This window comes from Vulpes lagopus, chromosome 4 (assembly GCF_018345385.1).
Source record: "Vulpes lagopus strain Blue_001 chromosome 4, ASM1834538v1, whole genome shotgun sequence".
NCBI lineage: Eukaryota > Metazoa > Chordata > Mammalia > Carnivora > Canidae > Vulpes > Vulpes lagopus.
This window is the reverse complement of record NC_054827.1, coordinates 86,595,455-86,619,856: the sequence shown is the minus strand read 5'-3', so window position 1 is coordinate 86,619,856 and position 24,402 is coordinate 86,595,455. Positions and strand designations below refer to the sequence as shown.

Genomic DNA, 24,402 nt, shown 5'->3' with positions numbered 1-24,402 from the left:
TCTTTCTTTCTTTTTCTTAGGGTAGTTTTGGGTTCATAGGAAGCCTGAGCGGGAGGACCCAGAGACCCCCCGTAGCCTAGGTGGACGCTTCCCCAGCGTTTCCCACTGGCTCCGAATCGCAGCGCTTGGTCTCCCTTAGGGCGCCCTGCTGATAGTGTACGCCCCTCGGGTGTAGACAGGTGCGGGTCGCGCGGCGTCCCCACCTCTTCGGCCTCCTCCAGGATGTCCTCCGGGTGCAGGCGGCAGTAGCCTCTTCAGATGCGCTTCTGCCCCCTAACCCTCTGCCTTCGAGGTTCTTCACGACCTGAGAGCTCACCTCCTTTCAGCACCGGGTAATATTCCTGCTCGGTTTTCTGGATGCGCCAAGGTCGATTTACCTCTTCACGCATTCAAAGACCTCGTGGTTGCTGCTAATTTCTGGCACTTACGGGTAAAGCCCCTGCAAACGTCCATGCGTAGGCTTTTCTGTGGACTTAAGTTTTCAGCTCCTTTGGGTGACTATCAGGGAGCACCATTGTTGGATTGTATGGTAAGGGTATGTTTAGTTTTAGAAGGAACTGCCTGTCTTTTATTTTAAAGATTTTATTTCTTTATTAGAGACACAGAGAGAGAGGCAGAGACAGAGGCCGGGGGAAGAGCAGGCTCCAATGCTGGGAGCCCGACGCGGGACTGGATCCCGTGACCCCGGGGTCACGCCCTGGGCCGCAGGCGGCCCTAAACCTCTGAGCCACCCCCACCCGGGATGCCCCCGAAACTGCCTGTCTTTTCAAGTGGCTGCAGCATTTTGCGTTCCCACCAACAGTAAATGAGAATTCCTGTTGCTCTGCTCCCACCAGCGTTTGGTGTTGTCAGTGTCTCAGATTTTGGCCATTCTAATAGGTGGGTTGTTGTGCCTCGTCGTTCTGTGTTTCTCTGATGACATATCATGTGCAGCACTTTTTCAAATACTTGCCATCTCTTTATATTTGGTGATAAAGTCATTGGCCCATTTTTAAGATCCAAGTTGTTTATTTTCTCGTTGTTGGCTTATAAGTGTTCTTTGTATATTGTATCCAGTATTAGCTGTGTCTGTTGCAAATATTTTCTGCCAGTCTGTGGCTGGCCTCTTCATTTTCTTGATATTGTCTTTTGTAGAGTAGAAGTTTTTTCATTTTAATGAAGTCCAGCTTACCCAGTCTTTCTTTCCTGGATGGTGCCTTGCTGCTCTATCAAAAAAGTCATCACCACATCTGAGGTCATCTAGGTTTTCTCCTATATTCTAGGAGTTTTAGATTTTGCATTTAATTTTTGTGAAGGATGTAAGATCTGTTTCAGATTCATTGTTTTCCGTGTGGATGTCCACTTGTTCCAGCATTATTGTTAACAAAGATTGTCTTTATTCTATTGCCTTTGTTCCTTTGTCAAAGATCTTTTTTTTTTTTAAGAATTTACTTATTTGTTCATGAGAGACACACACACACAGAAAGGCAGAGACACAGGCATAGGAAGAAGCAAGCTCCATGCAGGGAGCCCAATGTGGGACTCCATCCCAGGATCCTAGGATCATGCCCTGGCCCAAAGGCAGGTGCTCAGCTGCTAAGCCACCCAGGTGTCCCTATCAAAGATCAATTGACTCTATTTACAGGGCATTTACTTGAGGGCTCCCTGTTGTATTCCACTGATCTCTTTGTCTGTTTTTTCACCAGTACTGCCCAGCCTTGGTTACTGTAGCTTTGTAAGTCTTAACGTTGGGTAGTGTCATCTCTTTGTTATTCTCCCTCAGGTTTGTGTTGGCTAGTCTGGGTTTTGTGCCCTCCATATAAACTTTAGAATCAGTTTCTCAATATCTATAAAATAACTTAGTGGGATTTTGATTGTGTTTGCTTGAATCTGTAAATGAAATCGGAAGAACTGGCATCTTGACAATATAAAGTCTTTCTATCCATGAACATGGAATGTCTCTAGTTCTTTGATTTCATTTATCAGAGTTTTGTGGTTGTCCTTTTATAGATCTTGTACATATTTTGTTAGGTTTATACCTAGGTATTTTTGGCTTTTTGGGTGCTAATGTAAATGATATTGTGTGTTTCATTTCAAATTCCAGTTGTTTTTTGCTGGTAAGTAGAAAGACAATTGACTTATATGTTAACCTTGTATCCTTTAAGCTTGCAGCAATCACTTATTAATCCTGGGAGGTTTTGTGTTGATTCTTTCAGATTCTTTGCATAAACAGTCATGTCATCTGTAAACAAAGACTTCTATCTTCTTTTCCCAACCTGTATACTTTTTATTTACTTTTGTTGTCGTAGTGCATAGCTAGTAATCCACTATGATTTTGGAAAGGAGTGGTAAGGAGGAAGGAATATTGTGTCTTGGGGTCATGGTTGAAAGTGACATTTACTTGATCTATAATTTCAATAGATCAAATAGAGAATAGTTTTGGCAGTTCGGTTTCTCTTGAAATTGGGTGAGAGTTAGAAATAAAGACAAAGGGATGTGGCGAACCATTATTCCAGCTTTTTGTTATATAGCTTTTGGAAGTTGGTATCTGGTGTGTCCCTTTCACTTTGTCCCCAGAGTTGGGAGGTATTTTAAACCAGGCGGTTCTACTCCAGAAGGTGACAGTCTCTCTCTCTCTCTTTTTTAGGATTTATTTATTTATTTGAGAGTGATGGGGTGGGGGAGGGAGAGAATCAGACACCCTGCTGAGCGAGGAGCCAGGGCTGGATCTGAGGACCCTGAGATCATGACTTGAGCTGAAATCAAGAATCGAATGTTTAAGTGACTAAGCCACCCAGGGGCCCCCAGAAGGTTAGAGTACCTTTTATAAAAACCTAAGTAGTCACATTAGACAGGTTTGGTGACATATTCTTTTTTTCAGCTTAAGTGTTTTCCTGATTGTACACATAATACATGCTCATTTTAGAACATTTGTAAAATGTATATCAAAGTAGGAAAAGAAAGTACACACAATGCCAGTAGTAACTTTTTGATATATTTTCTAATGTGACTAGTAAAATAAAATGGGTTAACTTATCTTAAGAGGTTTTAAAATGGAGCCAGAAGGCTATTAAGGAGGAAAGCCTTATGCACATTCTCACCAGGTAGAACCATGAATTTTTGAACTGGGCCAAAGTGCAAACATTCCAAGGACTCTGCACAAACACCTGCAACTTACTGCAGTAACAGACTTTTTCTTAGTGGTAGCCTTAGCAACCAATCATGCTTGGCTAAGATCAGTTTTCTGCTACCAACATCAGATAAAATTTTTGGTACATAACATATAGAAACATTGTTTGTCTTTAAAAGCCCTTGACTGGGCACCCCGGGTGGCTCAGTGGTTTAGCACCTGCCTTCAGCCCAGGGCGTGATCCTGGAGTCTCGGGATCGAGTCCCACATGGAGCTCCCTGCATGGAGCCTGCTTCTCCTTCTGCCTGTGTCTTGCCTCTCTCTCTCTCTGTCTCTCATAAATAAATAAATTCTTTCAAAAAATAAAAAAATAAAAGCCCCTGACTTTGAGGTTTTTTTTTTTTTGCTTTGTTTTTTGTTTTGTTTTGTTTTGTTTTGTTTTAAATACCTCCCTGAATTGCAATTCTCAGACCCCAACTAAATGCTTTTATTTCAGTTCTGGCTCTTCTCTTGGTTGACACTAATAGCCCTAACTTTTAAGAACATAGTATACATGCCACCATATGCTATATATCTTCCTTGGTTTTCTCCCCCCGCCCCTTTTCTTTTTTTAATATACAAACTACTTTTTTCAGAGCATTAGTTTTTAGTTGCTAGAAAAACACAAATTTATTACCTTATAGATCCGTAGGTCAGAAGTCTGAAATAGTCTCACTGACCTAAAATCAAAGTGGCAGCATGACTACATTCCTTCTGGGGGCTCTAGGAGAGAATCCATATTTTTGTCTTTTCCATCCTCTCGGATGCATGAGTTCTTTGGCTCATTGTCTCTTCCTCCATGTTCAGAACCACCAGTGGCTGATCCAGTCCTTCTCACATTGCATCACTCTGACACTGACTCTCCTGCCTCTCTTTTTCACTTATAAGGATCTTGTGATTCACCGGGCCCACCTGTGTAATCCAAGCTACTCTTCCCCACCCCAAAGTGAACTGAGTAGTAACCTTAATTCTGTTTGTCTCCTAAATTCCCCTTGCTATGAAATATAACATATTCACAGTTTACAGGAATTAGGACATGGACATCTTTGGGGGGGTCATTATTCTTCCTGCCATAGTACCCATTCATATTGTTCCCACTGTGCTTTTTTTCCACTTAACATATCTTTGAGATTATATCAGTACATATGGATTTGCCTCATTCTTTTTAATGGCTGCATAATGTTCCATTGCATGAATATATCATAATTTATTTAATCCATAGTTGATGGATATTTAGTTTCTTTTCACTCATGCTGTTACAATGTCAGCAAATCTCCTTGTATCAGATGTGTCATTTCCCATATATGAGCATATCTGTCTATGGGATAAGTTTATGAAAGTGGAGTTTCTGAGTCAAAGGGTAAATTTTTTTTACCATTATCTTTTAAAAAAACTATTAAGATATAATTTCCATACCATACAATTCACTTATTTAAAGCATATAATAGGGTGCCTGGATGGCTCAGTGATTCAGCATCAGCCTTCAGCTCAGGGCATGATCATGGGATCCTGGGATGGAGACCCACATCGGGGTTGCCAAAGGGAGCCTGCTTCTCCCTCTGCCTATGTCTTTGCTTCTCTCTGTGTCTCTCATGAATAAACAAAGTCTTTAAAAATAAAAAATAAAGCATATAATATCGTGGTTTTTAGCATATCAGAGTTGTGTAAGCATCACCACAATCCATTTTAAAATATTTTCATTACCTCAAAAAGATATAAAAAATAGGGGAGGGCATATCTTTGTAAGTCTAAAACTGCTTCCTGAAAAAGTACACTAATTTTTTAGAAATTGAAACAATTTTGCCTTTCTCTTGGCCCTATTTTCAGTTATAGCCTAGCTAAAATAGTAATAATATGCTAGGTCACAGGTAAATTGCAGACTTCTTAAATTCATATACAGTTGTGACTAAGTCTAAGGTAACAATTACACCCATTATTAGGGCAAAGAGAACTTTTTACTTCAGATGTTTTTAATTGCTGGAATTAGGGTTTTTTATTGTTAATTTGTAAGTTGCCCTTCTAAAATTTTGAAAGGTGCCACAGACATCCAATATGCACAATTAACTTTTAGTGTTTTTGTAATTACATGCGTGATCGCCATTTTTGTGAGGCTTTTGATATATCTTAAAAACTTTTTTAACAGCCATAGCAGTCATATATTTTATCATGAAGATATACTATGTTGTAATTATTTTCCCACTGTTGGACATTTCTGTTTTAGCCTGTAATTAATGCACCTTCTAAAAACGCCTAACTCAGGACACCTGGGTGGCTCAGCAGTTGAGCATTTGCCTTTGACTCAGGGCATGATCCTGGGATCCAGGATCAAGACCTGCATCGGCTCTCCAGAGGGAGCCTGCTTCTCCCTCTGCCTATGTCTCTGCCTCTCTCTCTGTCTCTCATGAATAAATTATTTATTTATTTATTTATTTATTTATTTATTTATTTATTTTTAAAGATTTTATTTATTTATTCTTAGACACACAGAGAGAGGCAGAGACACAGGCAGAGGGAGAAGCAGGCTCCATGCAGGGAGCCGGACGTGGGCTCCTGGGTCTCCAGGATCACACCCCAGGCTGCAGGCGGCACCAAACCGCTGTGCCACCGGGGCTGCCCGATAAATACATCTTTTAAAAAAATAATTTAAAAAATTTAAATGCTTAACTCAGATATTTTAAAAATGTATTTTCAGCTGAGTGAGTCTGAATGGTCTGTGACTGTTGCATATGCTAATAGAGCCATGTGTTCTGGGCTATAGTGGATGCTACAGCTAACTCTCACTTTTATTCTGTAGCCCAATATTCATAGTGGTTGCTAAATTCCATGCATATTGGTTAGAAGTTCTCTTTGTATATCCCTCCATTCTTTAATCAAAATTTAGGGATCCCTGGGTGGCGCAGCGGTTTGGCGCCTGCCTTTGGCCCAGGGCGCGATCCTGGAGACCCGGGATCGAATCCCACATCAGGCTCCCGGTGCATGGAGCCTGCTTCTCCCTCCGCCTGTGTCTCTGCCTCTCTCTCTCTCTGTGACTATCATAAATAAATTAAAAAAAAAAAAAAAGGTGCTAAACCTCACTCATAATTTAAAAAAAAAAAAAAAAAAAAAATTTACTTTTTCTCAATGTCTTATCAGCAGTTTCTGCTGGCCATTTTTAGATTTATCAGTTATTAGGTAGAGTTAATAATTAACAGAAGACATAATCTCATGCATAAGGAATTACAATCAATTGATAGCCACTAAAATGTTTTAAATGAATAAACAAGAATTATGTAATTTTTTTCATTGTTATATTGGGATATGACATAGTATGGAGTAGACTTCTGTTCAAGTATTTTAGTCTTGATTAACTCACATATTTTAATGCTTAAGAGAAAATCTGGTAAGCCAAAAAGTAGTTGATTGGTAAGGGAATTATGTATATTTGTACATACTAGGTAAATCTATAATTACTAATTCAGAAGTTTATTCACTCATAAATGTTGTTGAGATTCATAATTCAAAGGTGAATATACTTACATGTGTCATTTAAGATTCTAAATTGTTAATAATATAGAATGGGGCCTCAGAGGGAGAAAACAAGTTGCACAAACTTTAAAAAGCTTTAATGTAGTTTTTAATAGGACTTCACATACATTTTACTTATTTATGGTCCAGGATTGGGGAGGATATCCTGTGAAAAATCTTGCTTTAAATACCTGCTTCGTACCTTATCTTTTTCTTTCTCCTTACTTCCTCATGGCTTCTGAGTTTCAGACAGACTCTCCTATATGCTTACTAATTATTATATATAGCATGTTATTATATTAGTTATATATTAGTTATATATAGCATATATACGTATACATATATATATACATATATATATATATATATATATATATACACACACACCTCCCACGTCATAATGCTTGTTCTCAATTATTCCCAGTTTAATTACTTTATTATTCTCCCCCATAATATGCTCTGGCCATTGTTTTGTTTTTTTTTTTTAAGATTTTATTTATTTATTCATGACACACACACACACACACACACACACAGAGGCAGAGACACAGGCAGAGGGGGAGAAGCAGTCTCCATGCAGGGAGCCCGTCGTGGGACTAGATCCTGGGTCTCCAGGATCACGCCCTGGGCTGAAGGCGGCGCTAAACCGCTGAGCCACCTGTGCTGCCCGCTCTGCCCATTGTTATTTTAAAATGTTTGCCCCATAAAAACAATCCATTCTTTTTAATATAAATGTTGTTTTAGGATCTTGGAGTGAAAATATACTAGAATATTTTCTGAGAAATAACCAGATCACAACAGAAGATGGCGCTGAAATTATCTGGTATCATGCAGCTAACCACAAGGCACAAGTGAATGAAGCACTGAAAAGTAAGTCAATATAATTTCTTGTATATACACTGGATAATACATTAATTCAACTCTTCTTTGATATCTGGGCATATTTGCAGGTATAAAAGGCTTAGATGATCAAAGTATAAATTCTAGGCTGATATAAACATTTTTATTAAAAGATCTCATTTTCTTTATAAAATGAACAGATTTCCATAATGGAATAATTTTCTTATTTTCCAGAAGTGATTTGCCTTTTCTGTGTCTATTTGAAAGTCTCAATATATTATTATACTTGCTTATATACTGGGGTGATTTGAGTAAAAAATTGTTTTTTAAAGATTGTATTTATTCATGAGAGACACAGAGAGAAGCAGAGACCTAGACAGAGGGAGAAGCAGACTCCTTGCAGGGAGCCCAGTGAGGGACTCATTCCTGGAGGAACTCAGGGATCATGCTCTGAGCCACAGGCAGATGCTCAACTGCTGAACCCCACAGGTGTCCCAATTTGAGTAAAATGTTTAAGATCAATGTATGTCTTAAATATTTTTGTGTCTTTCATAGTGTATTAAAGAGAAGCTCAATAAATATTTGTTGAATGGATGGATGAAGCCATTGTATTACCAATTTATAATTAATTGCCTTGGGTAGTATTTAAGCTTAGGCTAGAAGAGAGAGAGAGATTATATATATATGTATATATATGTGTATATATGTATAAAAAATACACTCACATACAGACATAATATACATATATTGAGTGTGGCTGTGTGTGTGTGTATATATATATATATGTGTATATATATATATTTTTTTTTTCATCATAGATGAACATTGTAGTATTTTTTTCAGCCTTTTCCTTTGAAGTACCCCTGTTGGATGCAGCAGCACAGGAGACTAAAATGGTGTCATCAGAGAGATCTAGGGCATAGCTCAAAGTGACTTGATACAACAAGGAAAATTACTCAGTCCCAAGTTTTATTGTAAAAATATGTGCATCTTTTGTATCCTACTCAATTATGTATCTGGATAATGTATATCAAAATACATTTTTATTGTAAAGGTATATTTTTTTTTGTTATTTTTTGCTCCTCAAAAAGAGGAGCTTTGGTTTAATATTGAATCTTTGATAACCTAAAGCAGTGCCTAGCACATAATAACCACACAGTGATTATATAATAAGTGAATTTTAGCAAAAGCAAAGCTTCAGGAAAAAGTTGGTTAGTGGATGACAGGAGCTGGCTGGAGTAGAGAATAGGGAGTAAATGCTAATGGGTACAAGATTTCTTTCTGGAATAGTGAAATTTTTCTGGAATTAGGTATTGGTGGCAGTTGTACAGCCTTCTGAATTTTTTTTTTTAAGATTTTCTTTATTTATTCATGAGAGACACAGAGAGAGGCAGAGACAGGAAACAAAAGAAGCAGGCTCCATGCAAGGAACCCAATATGGGACTCGATCCCAGGACCCCAAGATCATGCCCTAAGCTGAAGGCAGAAGAAGCTCAACCACTGAGCCACCCAGGCGCCCCTGAATATTTTTTAAGAACTGCTGAATGGTATATTTTAAAAGTCTGAATTTTATGGTCTGTAAATTGTATGTTAATTTTTTTAATGGAAAAAAGGAAGAAATAAAAACACTACTTTCAGACAATATAGTTGTGTATATAGAAAATCAAAAGATTGCTACAGATAAATGACTGCAATTCATGGGTACGTTTAGAAAATCTCAGGATACAAAGTCGAAAGAGAAAATAAATTTTATTTTATGTAACAATTATACATTTGGAAAAAATTGTTAAAAATTTACAATTTATAATAATAGATGCTAAAATCTTATATTAGAAATAATCTAATTAAATATGGTTATCTCACTTTTAACTTTATTTTTAAAATTCTTAATGGAAAGTCATTTCCAATTGCTGACGGTCTGATGTTGATCTGGAAGTTTTCAGAGGTTTCTTAGTCTTCAGATAATGTCCTTTTTACATTCTGTTAGGCAAAACCAGAGCTCCAAATTTTATATTTGGGAATTCTCTTCACAAATCCCTTTTTTCAGCCATGGTTAGTTTTGCAATTTCTTTTTAGTCCAAAGGAAAGGAGAGAAGATCCTGGAGACATAAAGGCTATATTTCATTGGTTTATCTCATTTGTCCTAGAATATTTAAATTTAGTATAACTATTATTGAAGTGGGAAAGCTAGGTTCTTGTCTCACGGGGTCAAAGAATGAATCTTGCAGACAAAGGAGAGTGAGTAAAGCAACAGAAGTTTGTTTGTTTATTTAAAAGATTTTATTTATTCATGAGAGACAGTGAGGGGGTGGTAGGGCAGGGACACGGAGAGAGAAGCAGGCTCCATGCAGTAAGCCTGATGTGAGACTCGATCCCAGGACTCCAGAATCATGCCGTGGGCCGAAGGCAGGCGCTAAACCACTGAGCCACCCAGGGATCCCTGCAACAGATGTTTATTAAGCAAGAATACAGAGAAAGCTCTCAGGAGTCACACAGGTCCCAACAGGGTTGCCAATGTGGGCCTCCACTGACAGTAATTTATTTAGAACTGACCAGGGAGGGATCCCTGGGTGGCGCAGTGGTTTAGCGCCTGCCTTTGGCCCAGGGCGCGATCCTAGAGACCCGGGATCGATTCCCATGTCGGGCTCCCGGTGCATGCAGCCTGCTTCTCCCTCTGCCTGTGTCTCTGCCTCTCTCTCTCTCATTTTTATTTAAAAAAAAGAACTGACCAGGGAGTTTGTGGCCTTATCATTCTTGTGATGTCTTGGTTAGAGTAAGGACTGTTGATACCATCCTTAATGGCTTCCTTTTGGGTCTGGTTATTCTTTGATAGTCACAGGTGATTTAAAAAAAAAAAAAACAACAACAACAACAACTTTTTCACCCATACCTGGGGCAGGGTGGTCTGGTTTGTTCCCTTATCTCTGGTTTCCCTTATCTCAGCATTTTTGGGATTTTGTTTTGTGAACCTGATTCCATGGCCCCCTACCTATCTCTCCCTACTTAGCCCTGCCTGTCCTTACTCATTATAAATAAAGATGTTTCAATTTGATTAACATGTGAAACTACATTTTTAACAATGTCTATGATTGAAAAAAAAAAAACAAAATACAGGAGGAACAATGTAAAAATAACAGTATCACACTGTCAGCATATCCAGATCTCAGAATAGTCAAAGTTGTTTTTTTTTGTTTTTTTGTTTTTTTTAAATTTTTTTTTTTTTTTTTTTTTTTTATTTATGATAGTCACACAGAGAGAGAGAGAGAGGCAGAGACACAGGCAGAGGGAGAAGCAGGCTCCATGCACCGGGAGCCTGATGTGGGATTCGATCCCGGGTCTCCAGGATCGCGCCCTGGGCCAAAGACAGGCGCCAAACCGCTGCGCCACCCAGGGATCCCTAGTCAAAGTTGTTTATAGAAGTTGTTATATATTATGTAATTTTATGTTACAACATTTTTGCATTTGGATTTTAAACACATTCATATTAAAGAAAATATATCAGTAAAAAAGATTAAGACTTTTTTTGAAGATTAAGACTTTTTGAGAATAAAAAAATATATTTAAAAAAGCTTTTGTAAAAAAAAGCTTTTGCAACAACTTTAGGAAAAGTGTGACTATATGCAATAAATATCTATAGTTTCTAATTTGAGGAGTGCGAAGATAAAAGTACTGTTTTTATTCTCAGAAACTTCAACAGACACTTATTAATCTTTCCTTTTATACTCACTTTGCTATGTACTGGGAAGCAATGAAATATTATACAACAGCTTAAGATGACCTATGGAAAGGCATTTAACTCTTCACTTACTTGATCATATATGAGACAAACCTGTAAAGGCCTACTACAGTACCTGGTACTTAATAGTCACTCAGTAAATGTCAGTTTTTATCTTCCTCAAAAGGCTCCTGGACATGACATCTTCTGTAGTCCTTGTTTTATTAGCATTAACTTAAGTTCTTTTATTTGGACAGGTACTGCTCACATGATAGAGGCCGATGTTCTTCTTCCAAGTGATGGATCAGAATATAGCCAACCAATCATGGCCCATCCTCCTGAAACAAATAGTGATAATACTTTACAGGAATGGCTGACTGAAGTTATAAAAAGCAATAAAGGCATTAAGCTGGATTTCAAGAGGTATTTGTTTGTTTAAGATTTTTATAATCTTTTTTTTTTTTTAATTTTTATTTATGATAGTCACAGAGAGAGAGAGAGAGAGAGAGAGAGAGGGGCAGAGACACAGGCAGAGGGAGAAACAGGCTCCATGCACCGGGAGCCCGATGTGGGATTCGATCCCGGGTCTCCAGGATCGCGCCCTGGGCCAAAGGCAGGCGCCAAACCGCTGCGCCACCCAGGGATCCCTGTTTGTTTAAGATTTTATTCATCTATTCATGAGGGAGGCAGAGACACAGGCAGAGGGAGAAGCAGGTTCCATGCAGGGAACCTGATGCAGGGCTCAATCCTAGGACCCCAGGATCACGCCCAAGCCAAAGGCAGACGCCCAAAGATGCCCAACCGCTGAGTCACCAGGCATCCCTTCAAGAGGTATTTATATAAACATTTTCAGTCTTTTTGTTGTTACAGAGTAACAATGAAATAAAATATCAATAGCTTCATTATCTATGCTTGACTGACCTACTTTTTTTTTTTTTAAACTAACATACTTTAAATTGAAAATGGAATTGCAAACTAATATGTTTCAAGAAGGGACCTAAGACCCATTGAGTTGTTTGCTTAAATTGTTTCTTAGGAACTCTTTGAAGCTAAAATTAAGCTTATTTTTGTAAAGGAATTTATCATTAGTGATCATTGTGATAATAGAATGGTAAATTTAAAATGCTACTCTTTTTTTTTTTAAGATGAATTTATTTATTCATGAAAGACACAGGCTGAGAGAGAGAGAGAGAGAGGCAGACACACAGAGGGAGAATCAGGCTCCCCGCAGGGAGCCCGATGCAGGACTCGATCCTGGATCCTGGGATCACGACCCGAGCCGAAGGCAGGTGCCCAACCACTAAGCCACCCAGACATCCCTAAAATGCTACTTTCATTAAAAGTGGTTTGAGGAGAACCTGGGTGGCTCAGTCGATTAAGCATCAGACGCTTAATTTTGGCTCAGGTCATGATCTCAGGATTGTGAAATCAAGCCCCACATTGGGCTAAGAACTGGGCGTAGCACCTGCTTAAGATTCTCTGCCTCTCCCTCTGCTTACCACCTCCACTTCCCCTCTAAAAAAAAAAAAAAGGTAGGGAGAGGAGAGTGTGTCAGACACTGTTCTAAGAGCACTGAATGTGTTCATTCATTTAATCCTCATAACAACCCAAGGAGGTAGCTTATTGCTATCATCTTCATTTTCCAGATGAGGGAACAGAGGTAGTGAGGAAAAAGTAGACTGCTTGTTGTCACATAGTTTCTAGGAAATCTGCCAGCCTGGCTGGAGAGTTCATACTGTGAACCAGAACCCTGCACTACCTCTGTTAAAAATAGCTGGTTGACCTGTTAGTCAAATTTTACTAGTTCTTATTTTATGCCTCTCAATTATTTTGTTTGGTATGCAAATAATAACTAAGTACTAAAATTTTATCTGGAGTTTCCCTTAGAATGTCCTTTTAAACAGTTTATTCTAATTTAATTATGATTTTTATTTTATCATCCCCAATTTCTAAACAAAGTTAATAGGAAAATACATATGATACTCAGAAGTTTGACTTACAAGTAACTTCTCACGGAAAAAAAATCTATTCTATAAAAACAAAGCTTATGTTCTTTCCTAGGAAAGAATTGGTTTTTTAAAAGATTTTTAATCTTATCTAAATTTAATTTGCCAACATATAGTGTAACACCCAGTGCTCATCTCATCGTGTGCCCTCCTTAGTGCTCATCTCCCAGTCACCGCATCCCCACACCCACTTCCCCTTCTACAACCCTTTGTTTCCCAGAGTTAGTAGTCTCTCATGGTTTGTCTTCCTGTCTCTTAATTTTTCCCCACTCAGTTGCCACCCCTTCCCTTATGATCGCTTTCACTATTTCTTATATTGCACATATGAGTGAAACCATATGATAATTGTTCTTCTCCAATTGACTTATTTCACTCGGCATAATACCCTCCCATTCCATCCACGTCAGTGTAAATGGTAGATCTTCATCCTTTCTGATGGCTGAGTAATATTCCATTGTGTATATAGACCACATCTTCATTATCCATTCATCTATTGAAGGACATCGTGACTCCTTCCACAGTTTGGCTATTGTGGACATGGCTGCTATGAACATTGGGGTGCAGGTGTCCCATCGTTTCACTACATCTGTATCTTTAGGATAAAAAACCACTAGTGTAATTGCTGGGTCATAGTGTAGCTCTATTTTTAAACTTCTTAAGGAACCTCCACTCTGTTTCCAGAGTGGCTGCACCAGCTTGCGTTCTCACCAAGAGTGCAAGAGGGTTCTCTTTGGGCAGCCCGGGTGGCTTGGTGGCTTAGCGCTGCCTTCAGCCCAGGGCCTGATCCTGGAGACCTGGGATCAAATCCCATGTCCGGCTCCAAGCATGGAGCCTGCTTCCCTCTCTGCCTGTGTCTCTGCCTCTGTGTGTGTGTGTGTCTCTCATGAATAAATAAATAAAATCTTAAAAAAAAAAAAAGAGGATTCTCTTTTATCCACATCTTTGCCAACATTTGTTGTTTCCTATCCTGTTAATTTTAGCCATTCTCACTGGTGTAAAATGGAATCTCATTGTGTTTTGATTTGTATTTCCCTGATGGCAAGTGATGATGTAAAGCATTTTTTCATTTCTCTCTCTCAAACATAGCTTGTTGGCCATGTGTATGTCTTCTTGTGGAGACATTGAAGAAATGTCTGTTCATATCTTCTGCCCATTTTATGACTGGATTGTTTGTTTTTTGGGTGTGGAGTTTGATAAGTTCTTTATAGATCTTGGATGTTAGCCCTTTATCTGATGTGTCACTTGTAAATATCTTCTCCCGTCCTATACGCTACCTTTTAATTTTGTTGATTGCTTCCTTTGCTGTGCAGAAGCTTCTTATCCTAAGTCCCAGTAGTTCAGCTACTATTATTTTTAGTTAGAATTACATGGTATTAATAGATTAATTGGGAAGGATGTGTCATTTTGTAATATTTATAATTTTTTTTACATGTTCCAGGCTAGGAACATGGTATGTTGTTCTTTGAAATATATACATTGTGGGCAGCTCCGGTGGCGCAGCAGTTTGGCGCCGCCTGCAGCCCAGGGCGTGATCCTGGAGACCATGGATCGAGTCCCATGTTGGGCTCTCTCCATGGAGTCTGCTTCTCCCTCTGCCTGTGTCTCTGCCTGTGTGTGTGTGTGTGTGTGTGTGTGTGTGTGTGTCTTTCATGAATAAATAAATAAAATCTTAAAAAAAAAAATCAGAATTTTTTTGAGAAAGAGACATTGGTGGCAGACATGCATTGATCAGTTTAGGTTTTCTTCCTATTCCACCTGTGAAGAGCAGAACCCCACAGAACCTTGGCTGCTGCTCTAGGATGTGCAGACAGGCAAACTTTGGAGTCACAGCTACAAGTTACTCGCTACCAAAAATGGGGGTCCTAGATCTCAGAATTGTGGTTTTAACATGGCACTGATATTGATCAAGGCATTTGAGAGAGAGAAATGACAGCATCTGTCTTATCTAAATTAAAATTTGCAAAAAAAATATTAAAATTTGCAAGGTCTAGCATTAGCGTTTATTAATCCACTAACATCTAAGGCCTCCATATCAGAGGGAGAAGAATGAACAAAAAGCTCACTATGTGGAAGCGGAGTGAAAGAGGCTGGAGGCTGGTTTCCTCTAGTTTTAATGAATAGTATCCTTGCACACAGATAAATATGAACCAGTAAATAATGAGATTATCAATTTCTCTCCTTATAGTAGGAGGCTGAAAGAAGTGAGTTGAGTGGTAGAAGCATAGGCAGGAGGACTGGAATCCATTAAGAAAAATGGAAATGTTTGGGACACTTGAGTGGTTCAGTGATTGTCTGCCTTTGGCTCCAGGCATGATCCTGGAGTCCTGGGATCAAATCCCATATTGGGCTCCCTGCTTCTCCCTCTGCCTATGTCTCTGCCTCTCTCTCTGTGTATCTCATGAATAAATAAAAATCTTTTAAGAGAAAGATGGAAATGTGAAGAGAGGGTACTGAATGTTCTCCCCTCCAACAGCCATCTCCCAGAATCTTAGCCTCCTACTGTAGTATTCACTAAAAGCTAATTTTCTTAGAATCAAATTTAGGCCTTAAAGGTTCAGAAGAAATTCAGAATTATAAGTAGTATGGGGTGCCTGGGTGGCTCAGTCAGTTAAACATCTGCCTTTGGCTCAGGTCATTATCCCAGGGTCCTGTGATGGAGCCCTGATTTAGGCTTTTTGCTCAGTGAGGAGCCTGTTTTTGTCTCTGTCTGCATTCCCCTGCTTGTGCTCTCTCTCTTTTTCTCTCCCCCAAATAAATAAGTAATCTTTAGAATTATAAGTAGTATAGTAGTCCAGTAAAGTATGAATTTTTAAAAAGTAAAATTTAGGAGCACCCAGGTGGCTCAGTTGGTTAAACATCTGCCTTCAGCTCAGGTCATGATCTGAGGGTCCTGGGATCAAGCCCTGCATTGGGCTCTCTTCTCAGTAGGGAGCCTGCTTCTCTTTCCCTCTGCCCTTCCCCCTTGCTTGTGTTCTCTCTCATTCTGCTCTCTCTGTCTCAAATAAATAAATAGTTTTTTTTAAGGTTTTATTTATTCATGAGAGACACACAGAGAGAGAGGCAAAGACACAGGCAGAGGGAGAAGCAGGCTCCCTGCAGGAAGCCCGATGTGGGACTCAATCCCAGGACTCTGGGATCACTCCCTGAGCCAAAGGCAGGTGCTCAACCACTGAGCAACTCAGGTGTCCCTAAATAAAATCTTTAAAAATAAAAGAAGTAAAATTTATGGGAGCACCTGGGTAGCTCCATCATTAAACATCCAACTCTTGATTTCAGCTCAGATCATGATCTCAGGGTCCTGGGATGGAGTCTGCTTGAGGATTATCTCTCTCCTTCTCCTTCTGCCCTTCCCCTGCTCTCTCTCTCTCTCTCTCTCAAATAAATGAATCTTTAAAAAAAAAATAAAATTTATGTAGACTGCTTAAAACCTTATTGTTTCAAAATCTATAGATGTCAGAATAAATGTAAAGGAAAGATTGAAACTGCTTTTTATTTAAATTGTAACTAAAATATAGTTGTCTCTCACTTCCAGAAAAAATGTTTATAAAATGAAAATGGAATTTATAAAAGTTTTAAGAGGATATTATAATTTTGATTTTTGCAATCAGTTTTAGAAACATGTTTATGGGCGCGCCTGGGTGGCTCAGTGGTTTGGTGCCTGCCATTGGCCCAGAGCATGATCCTAGAGTCCCGGGATCAAGTCCCACGTCGGGCTCCCTGCATGGAGCCTGCTCCTCCCTCTGCCTATGTCTGCCTCTCTCTCTCCGTGTCTCTCATGAATAAATAAATAAAATCTTTAAAAAAGAAAGAAAGAAAGAAAGAAAGAAAGAAACATGTTTATGCATCTAAACTTAAAAGAATACGTGAAGGAAAAGAGGCTCTTTTCTTTGAGGTCACGAACCAATATTAGAGACACAGAGCTTGGGTATACTTTAGGTATTTTCATAAATACGAATTTTTAGGTAATTAGTATATCTAATTTTTAAATCTTGTTTGTACATTCTGATGAGTGAATATTTGTCTTAAATTATTATTTTTTAAGATTTTATTTATTTATTCAGAGAGAGAGAGAGGCAGAGACACAGGTAGAGGGAGAAGCAGGCTTAATGGAGGGAGCCCAATGTGGGACTCGATCCTAGGACCCCGAGATCACGCCCTGAGCCAAAGGCAGGCGCTAAACCGCTGAGCCACCCAGGCATCTCTCTTAAATAATTTTATACTAAATGTTCCTAATACTGAGTTTTGAAATCTCAGTCTACAAATAATGGAATTATTTATGTATTTATAGAACCTTTAAGGTACCCTAATGAATAAGTATAAATCAACATTTTGAAATATTGGCATATGTTAATTTTCTGCTCTGGTGCTCTGTGATCTTTGATTTTTTTTAATTCAGGAATTATCATGTTACACTTTTATTAGGAAGTTGAGAACACTGAAATCACTAGTCTAAAAGAAGTTTTTACTTTTACTTTAGGAATAAGTCTCATTGACATCAACTGTGTTTTTAGTCTGGCAGCTGTGGAACCATCCATGATGCTCCTGGAAAATGTGAAGAGGCATCTGAAACGTCCTGTGTGGATTAATGCTGACATTCTTCCTGGCCCAAATGGAAACAGCATGGTAGTGGATGCAAAACCTTTTATAGACACGGTGACATCCTTCTTTCCAGATGTGACATTTTCCCTGGGTTGGACAACAGGATGGCATCCTGAGAAAGTCAATGAAGGTAATAATTCTTAAGATGTATTTCTTATTGGTAAAACTAAAATCTACTCAAAATATAAAAATAACATGTTTAAATACAAAACCAAAAACTTATTTCATAACATAAAAGCCTAATGGAGTTAAAGGTCTGACCCTTAAAGGCATCTCTATGACTCTTTTCTTTTCTTTCTTTCTTTCTTTTTTTTTTTTTTTTTTTATATTTTATTTATTCATGAGAGACACAGAGAAAGAGGCAGAGACACAGGCAGAGGGAGAAGCAGGCTCCTCACAAGGAGCCCAATGTGGGACTTGATCCCGGGACCCCGGCATCACACCCTGAGCCAAAGGCAGACACTCAACAGTTGAGCCACCCTGGCGTCCCTCTTTCTTTTATTTCAGATACTGCATTTGTTGGTGACGTTGTGTCAGCAGGCTTCGATGGGAAATTTGCAGTCTAGATACCCAAAGCTGCCTGTACAAACTAAACAAATCCCCAGTTGGTCTCTTTGAACTTGCAAAACATTCTGTACTCTTATTTTTTTCTTTCCTTGAAGCAAACTTCCTATGTCAGATAAAAGATAAAGAGGTAGTAATAGAAAATTCTCAAAAAAAAAAAGAAAAAAAAAAAGAAAATTCTCTAGTGAAGTGAGGGGAGTGTGGTTGAAGAGCACAAGTTCTTCTCCATAGAAGTTGAAGGGGCTCCATAAGTAGTTTGTTAGTTTCCTCTCTGGGTGAACAGAGGAATGGGAGGCCATGAGACTCTCCTGTAGGCTGGATCTCTCCTTTCACCTGCTCACTTCAGGAGGACCTGACATTAAGCTTCTTTTTCCTGGTTGAAATTGATTATGTTATTTGGATTCATCTTTCTATTTCTTCATACATCCCTGGGCAGTGATTTCTAGGTAAACAGCTCATAAGCAATCAGATGCTCTGAGGCACCTGTCCAGATGGTAAAAATAAACTAAGAAGGTATTTAGAACCTATAGAGATGTTAGTCTTTATTCTGCATTCAGGGAACTCATTTTTCACTAATTTGCAATTATTGTTTTTATTTTTTATTCTTTTAAGATTTTATTTATTTAGGGATTCCTGGGTGGTGCAGCGGTTTGGCGCCTGCCTTTGGCCCAGGGCGCGATCCTGGAGACCCGGGATCGAATCCCACGTCGGGCTCCCTGTGTGGAGCCTGCTTCTCCCTCTGCCTGTGTCTCTGCCTCTCTCTCTCTCTCTCTCTCTCTCTGTGTGTGTGTGTGTGTGTGACTATCATAAATAAATAAAAATTTTTAAAAAAAATTTTATTTATTTATTCATGAGAGACACACAGAGAGACAGAGACATAGGCAGAGGGAGAAGCAGGTTCCATGCAGAAAGCCCAGTGCGGGACTCGATCCCGGGACTCCAGGATCATGCCCTGAGCCAAAGGTAGGCACTCAACCACTGAGCCACCCAGGTGTCCCTGCAATTATTGTTTATAGATGTTAACTTTTATTTATTTATTTATTTATTTTTATATTTATTTATTTAGTTATTCATTCATTCATTCCTTCATGAGAGACGCAGAGAGAGAGTCAGAGACATAGGAAGAGGGAGAAGCAGGCTCCATGCAGGGAGCCCACAGTGTGTGACTCGATCCCAGGACCCCAAGATCATGCCATGAGCCAAAGGCAGACACTCGGGATCCCTGGGTTGCACAGTGGTTTGGCGCCTGCCTTTGGCCCAGGGCGTGATCCTGGAGACCCGGGATCGAATCCCACGTCGGGCTCCCGACCAAGGAGCCTGCTTCTCCCTCTGCCTGTGTCTCTGCCTCTCTCTCTCTCTCTCTCTGTGACTATCATAAATAAATAAAGAAAAACAAAAACAAAAACAAAAAAAAAAACAAAGGCAGACACTCAACCACTGAGCCACCTTAGGTGTTAACTTTTAGTTCAACATAAGATAAGAGTAACTGCTGTCTGGAGAGTCTAGAACATTTAGGTTCTAACCCCATGGGCCAATAATTGATGTGATTGAGAGAAAAAATAGTGTGCTTTAACTTAATTCTAATTTTTTAATCATTTTAATTTTTAATAGTTTCATTAAAGAATATTGCTTATAATTCAAAGTGTTTAAAGAAGGTAATCTAGAAACAGTTTAGTAACTTCCTTACTGATTCTAAACTCCTTTTGTCACAATTCTGGATCAACCTCAGGCTTTAACTGAATTAGACCATATCTGGATTTTGAAGTCATTTTGATATAACATCAAGTATTTCCATGCTACTTTTCTTCCATTGGCCACTTATCATTACTGTGCTTTATGCCTCCTTACTTCTTATTTCATAGATTTTTAAAAAATATTTATTTATTTATTTATTTTAGAGAGAGTGAAAGAGTGCATGTGAGTATGAGGAGGGGCAAAGGTACAAGGAGGGAGAGAATCCCAAGCAGATTCCTCACTGAGCACAGAGCCAGATCTCATAACCCTGAGATTACAACCCAAGTGTAAATCAAGAGTCAGATGCCCAAACAACTGAACCATCCAGGCACCCCTTATTTCACAGATTTAGAAGAGTTTAGGGATACCTGTGTGCCTCAGCGGTTAAGTGTGTTGCCTTTGGCTCAGGGAATGATCCTGGAGACCCAGGATCGAGTCCCACATTGGGTTCCCTGCATGGAGCCTGCTTCTCCCTCTGCCTATGCCTCTGCCTCTCTCTCTGTGTGTGTCTGTCTCATTAATAAATAAATAAAATCTTTGAAAAAAAAATGGAAAAGAGTTTATAAGTTTATAGTCATGTAAATATAGCATATATATACTGTTAGCAATCCTACTTTCTAATTAAAAAGATGCAGTTTTTCAGATTTTCAAGGAAAGCAGAACATTGCCCTTTTTTTATTATTAGGAGTTTAGGTGCTAAACTAGCTTATTTACATAGGCTTTCTTTAAAATATTCCTGAATTGACCAATACTTTTTGCAGCCTGCTTTTGATAGAGATTACTGTTTGTTTGTTTGTTTGTTTATTTATTTATGAGAGTGGTGGAGAGAGGCAGAGGGAGAGAGAGAATCCTAAGCAGCCTCCACACCCAGCACAGAGCTGGACAAGGGGCTCAATCTCATAATCCTGAGATCATAACCTGAGTTGAAGTCAGATACTTAACCAACTGAGCCAACCAGACACCCCGGAAAATCTAAGTTCATAGAAAATATTAATGAGACAAATACACCTAAGGGAAGATCCTTAGAATCTTTAAGATAAATACAATGTCAAAATTTGCTTTTTTTGTGCTCGAGAGATCAGTAAAACCTTTTTAATATTTTAGTGTTTTGTTAAATTTGCTCTAGATCACTTGTGGCATGATTTTTGACTTGATTTTTTTGTCTGTATTTTCTATTCAAAATATTTTCATGGGGGGATCCCTGGGTGGCTCAGCGGTTTAGCGCCTGCCTTTGGCCCAGGGGGCATGATCCTGGAGTCCCAGGATCAAGTCCCGTGTGGGGCTCCCAGCATGAAGCCTGCTTATTCCTCTGCCTGTGTCACTGCCTCTCTCTCTCTCTCTCTCTCTCTCTCTCTGTCTATCATAAATAAATAAATCTTTAAAAAAAATTTTTTTCATGTATTAACTGGTATTGTAATTCACTCTGAATCCAAATGGAAATTTTTATAAAATACCTATTAATTACCTACTTATAGGTAATTTAACTTAGTTTTTTATTTAATTGATTTTTAGGATTCCAGTTAGAAAATTTGAATTTGGGATCCCTGGGTGGCGCAGCGGTTTGGCGCCTGCCTTTGGCCCAGGGCGCGATCCTGGAGACCCGGGATCGAATCCCACGTCGGGCTTCCGGTGCATGGAGCCTGCTTCTCCCTCTGCCTGTGTCTCTGCCTCTCTCTCTCTCTCTCTCTCTCTCTCTCTCTGTGTGTGTGTGTGACTATCATAAATAAATAAAAATTAAAAAAAAAAAAAGAAAATTTGAATTTATTTCTCTCATTTCAGGTTATAGTTGGACAATGGTGAAAGAAATGGAATATATTTGTAAGGAGTTAAATCAGCCTGTAACATTTCCTGTCAGAGCAGCATTAGTCAGGCAGTCTTGTTCTCAATTACTTTGGCTGTTAAAGAAATCAAACAGGTATGTGTAAGTTTAACAAAATAGCATACGCATGTGAGTATGTGTGAGAGAAAGAGGATGAAAATTGATTATGTAAAGACAATGTGTGTGGGGAAAAAGATGGCAACAGAATGAGCACTGATTGTGTAAGCGAACAGGCTCCCTCACTGGAATGAAGCTCCTGATAAACCAACCTCAGCTTACATAACATCACATCTGGGACACCAGGGTGGCTCAGTGGTGTAGAGCCTGCCTTTGGCCCAGGGTGTGATCCTGGAGTCCCCGGATCAAGTCCCACATCGGGCTTCCTCCATGGAGCCTGCTTCTTCTTCTTCCTCTGCATGTGTCTGCCTCTCTCTCTGTCTCTCTCTCTCTCTGTCTCTCATGAATAAATAAATAAAATCTTTAAAAAAAAAAAAAAAAGAGGAAAAGAGAAAAAAACATAACATCACATCTTCTATTCCTCTCAAAAGTCTTTGAACACAGTAGGTGCACAGTAAATATCCTTTTTCTATTATGTTACACATTCTCAAAAAGTTTTAAGTGGATAAAATAGTTTCTTTTTGAATTCTGTCCTAATTTCAGAAGTTTTTTTCCATACAGAAATTTTATTATTTTTAAAGATTTTATTTATTTATTTGAAAGAAAGAGCATAAAAGAGCACTATCAGGGGGAGCGTCAGGGAGGGAGGGAGAAGCGGGTTCCCCTCTGACCAGGAGATTTGATGTGGGGCTCAATTTCAGGGCCCTGCGATCATGACCTGAGCCAAAGGCAGATGCTTAATGGACTGAGCAACCCAGGCTCCACAGAAGTTTTATTTTAGTATGTAATAAAAATTAGTTGGACCAATTATTAGATATTAAAATATATTTCAAAGGTGTGGATATTGGAACAATTTTGATACTATCTTTTTTAGTATACTAGTCAGTAGAACAACAGAGAAAATCCAGAAATAAACCCAAATCTATCATGGAAGTTAGTTTAGGAAAAGCTAACATTTCACATAATTGGTGCAAAAGTTTAGTGTGGTGTGAGAGAACAGGCCAAGTGTGTGGAAAAAACAAAACTGTTTTCCCTAATCTTTCTTCCAAAATAAATTCCAGATGAATGAAGGCTTGAAAATCCAACATTAAATACACAAAGAAAAAACATGATACTATATAGTTTCAGAATGGAGAAGACCTTTCTTTTTTTTTTTTTTTTCAAATGTCCTTCCATCAAGGAAGTGTTTTTTTGTTTGTGTTTTTTTAAGATCTTATTTATTTATTCACGAGAGACACAGAGGAAGAGAGAGAGAGAGAGAGAGAGGCAGAGGCAGAGGCACAGGCAGAGGGGAGAAGCAGGCTCCACACAGAGAACCTGATGTGGGACTCTCGATCCCTGGTCTCCAGGATCACGCCCTGGGCTGAAGTCGGTGCTAAACCACTGAGCCATCCAGGCTGCCTGGGAGAAGACCTTTCTTAGGCACAAAATCTGGAAGCTATCGTCGAAGCAAAGTTACCAGAAAAATAACTCTAATATTAAAAAAAAAAAAAATTGTTTTACTTGATCTCAAGTTAAGACAGCTGCCTAGGAAAGACAGTCTTCACAGGGAAGAAAGTGTTCCAGAGAATTAATGGGTTTATAGGTTTGTATACTTTTTTTACATCTTGTAAAAGCTCAAAAGATTATAGATTAGTATATAGGCAGGAATCATGACTTTTAACATCAGGGAATGCAGGGAGCAGGAGCATTGATCAGTATCTCAAGGAAAAGGTGATTTTCCTTTAGGCTCTTCCAGATGTACAATGCATGTGTGGCAGGCCGTAAATCAGGCTTTTGGCTTGAACAAAGTTTATGTACGGCCAAGCTGACTTAGAAGGAATCCTAAAATGGCTTCCTTTGTATATCAGGCCTTTAGAGAGTTTTTCTCTCACCACTTTTATAAAAGGGAAGTTTGGGGTGTGACTGGGCAGCTCAGTCTTGTAAGCATCCTACTCTTGATTTCTGCTCAAGTCATGAACTCAGGATTGTGAGAATGAGTCTAGCCTCAGACTCTGTGATGTTGAGTGTGGAGCCTGCTTAAGATTTTCTCTCTCTCTCCCTCCCCATTCTGTAGCCCCCTCACATTTGGGCACACATACATGCTCTTTCCTTAAAAAGAAGAAAGTTTAATACATTTGAACACGTGAAAATGTAAAGATTTTGGTAAAACTACTCTTGATACATACATCGGACAGATGTAAAGAATTCTAATAAAGAATTTTCTCAGATCATCCAGAAAAAAACTCAGTTTGGTAATTCACTATGTTGAAGAGAGTAAGGGAAGCAGATACACATTAAAGAAGTATTCACATTCCTATGGATATTGAATTTTTACTAAATACCTTTTCAGTTTTTGTGAAAATAATGTTTTTTC

At 38.9% G+C, this 24,402-nt stretch overlaps 1 protein-coding gene across 3 annotated transcripts in view; it reads left to right on the top strand.

Annotated features, from left to right (window-relative positions):
- Positions 1-24,402, top strand: part of FAM151B (family with sequence similarity 151 member B) — a 32,867-nt gene that overhangs the window by 291 nt on the left and 8,174 nt on the right. For 2 of the 3 annotated variants that reach the window (XM_041752834.1, XM_041752833.1), the window contains exons 2-5: positions 7,397-7,522; positions 11,465-11,630; positions 17,725-17,942; positions 21,890-22,025. In XM_041752834.1, coding sequence (XP_041608768.1) covers positions 7,397-7,522; positions 11,465-11,630; positions 17,725-17,942; positions 21,890-22,025 — 646 coding nt within the window. Of the gene's footprint in view, positions 1-597; positions 880-7,396; positions 7,523-11,464; positions 11,631-17,724; positions 17,943-21,889; positions 22,026-24,402 lie in introns of all 3 variants that reach the window. The other variant, XM_041752835.1, reaches the window with a different exon arrangement.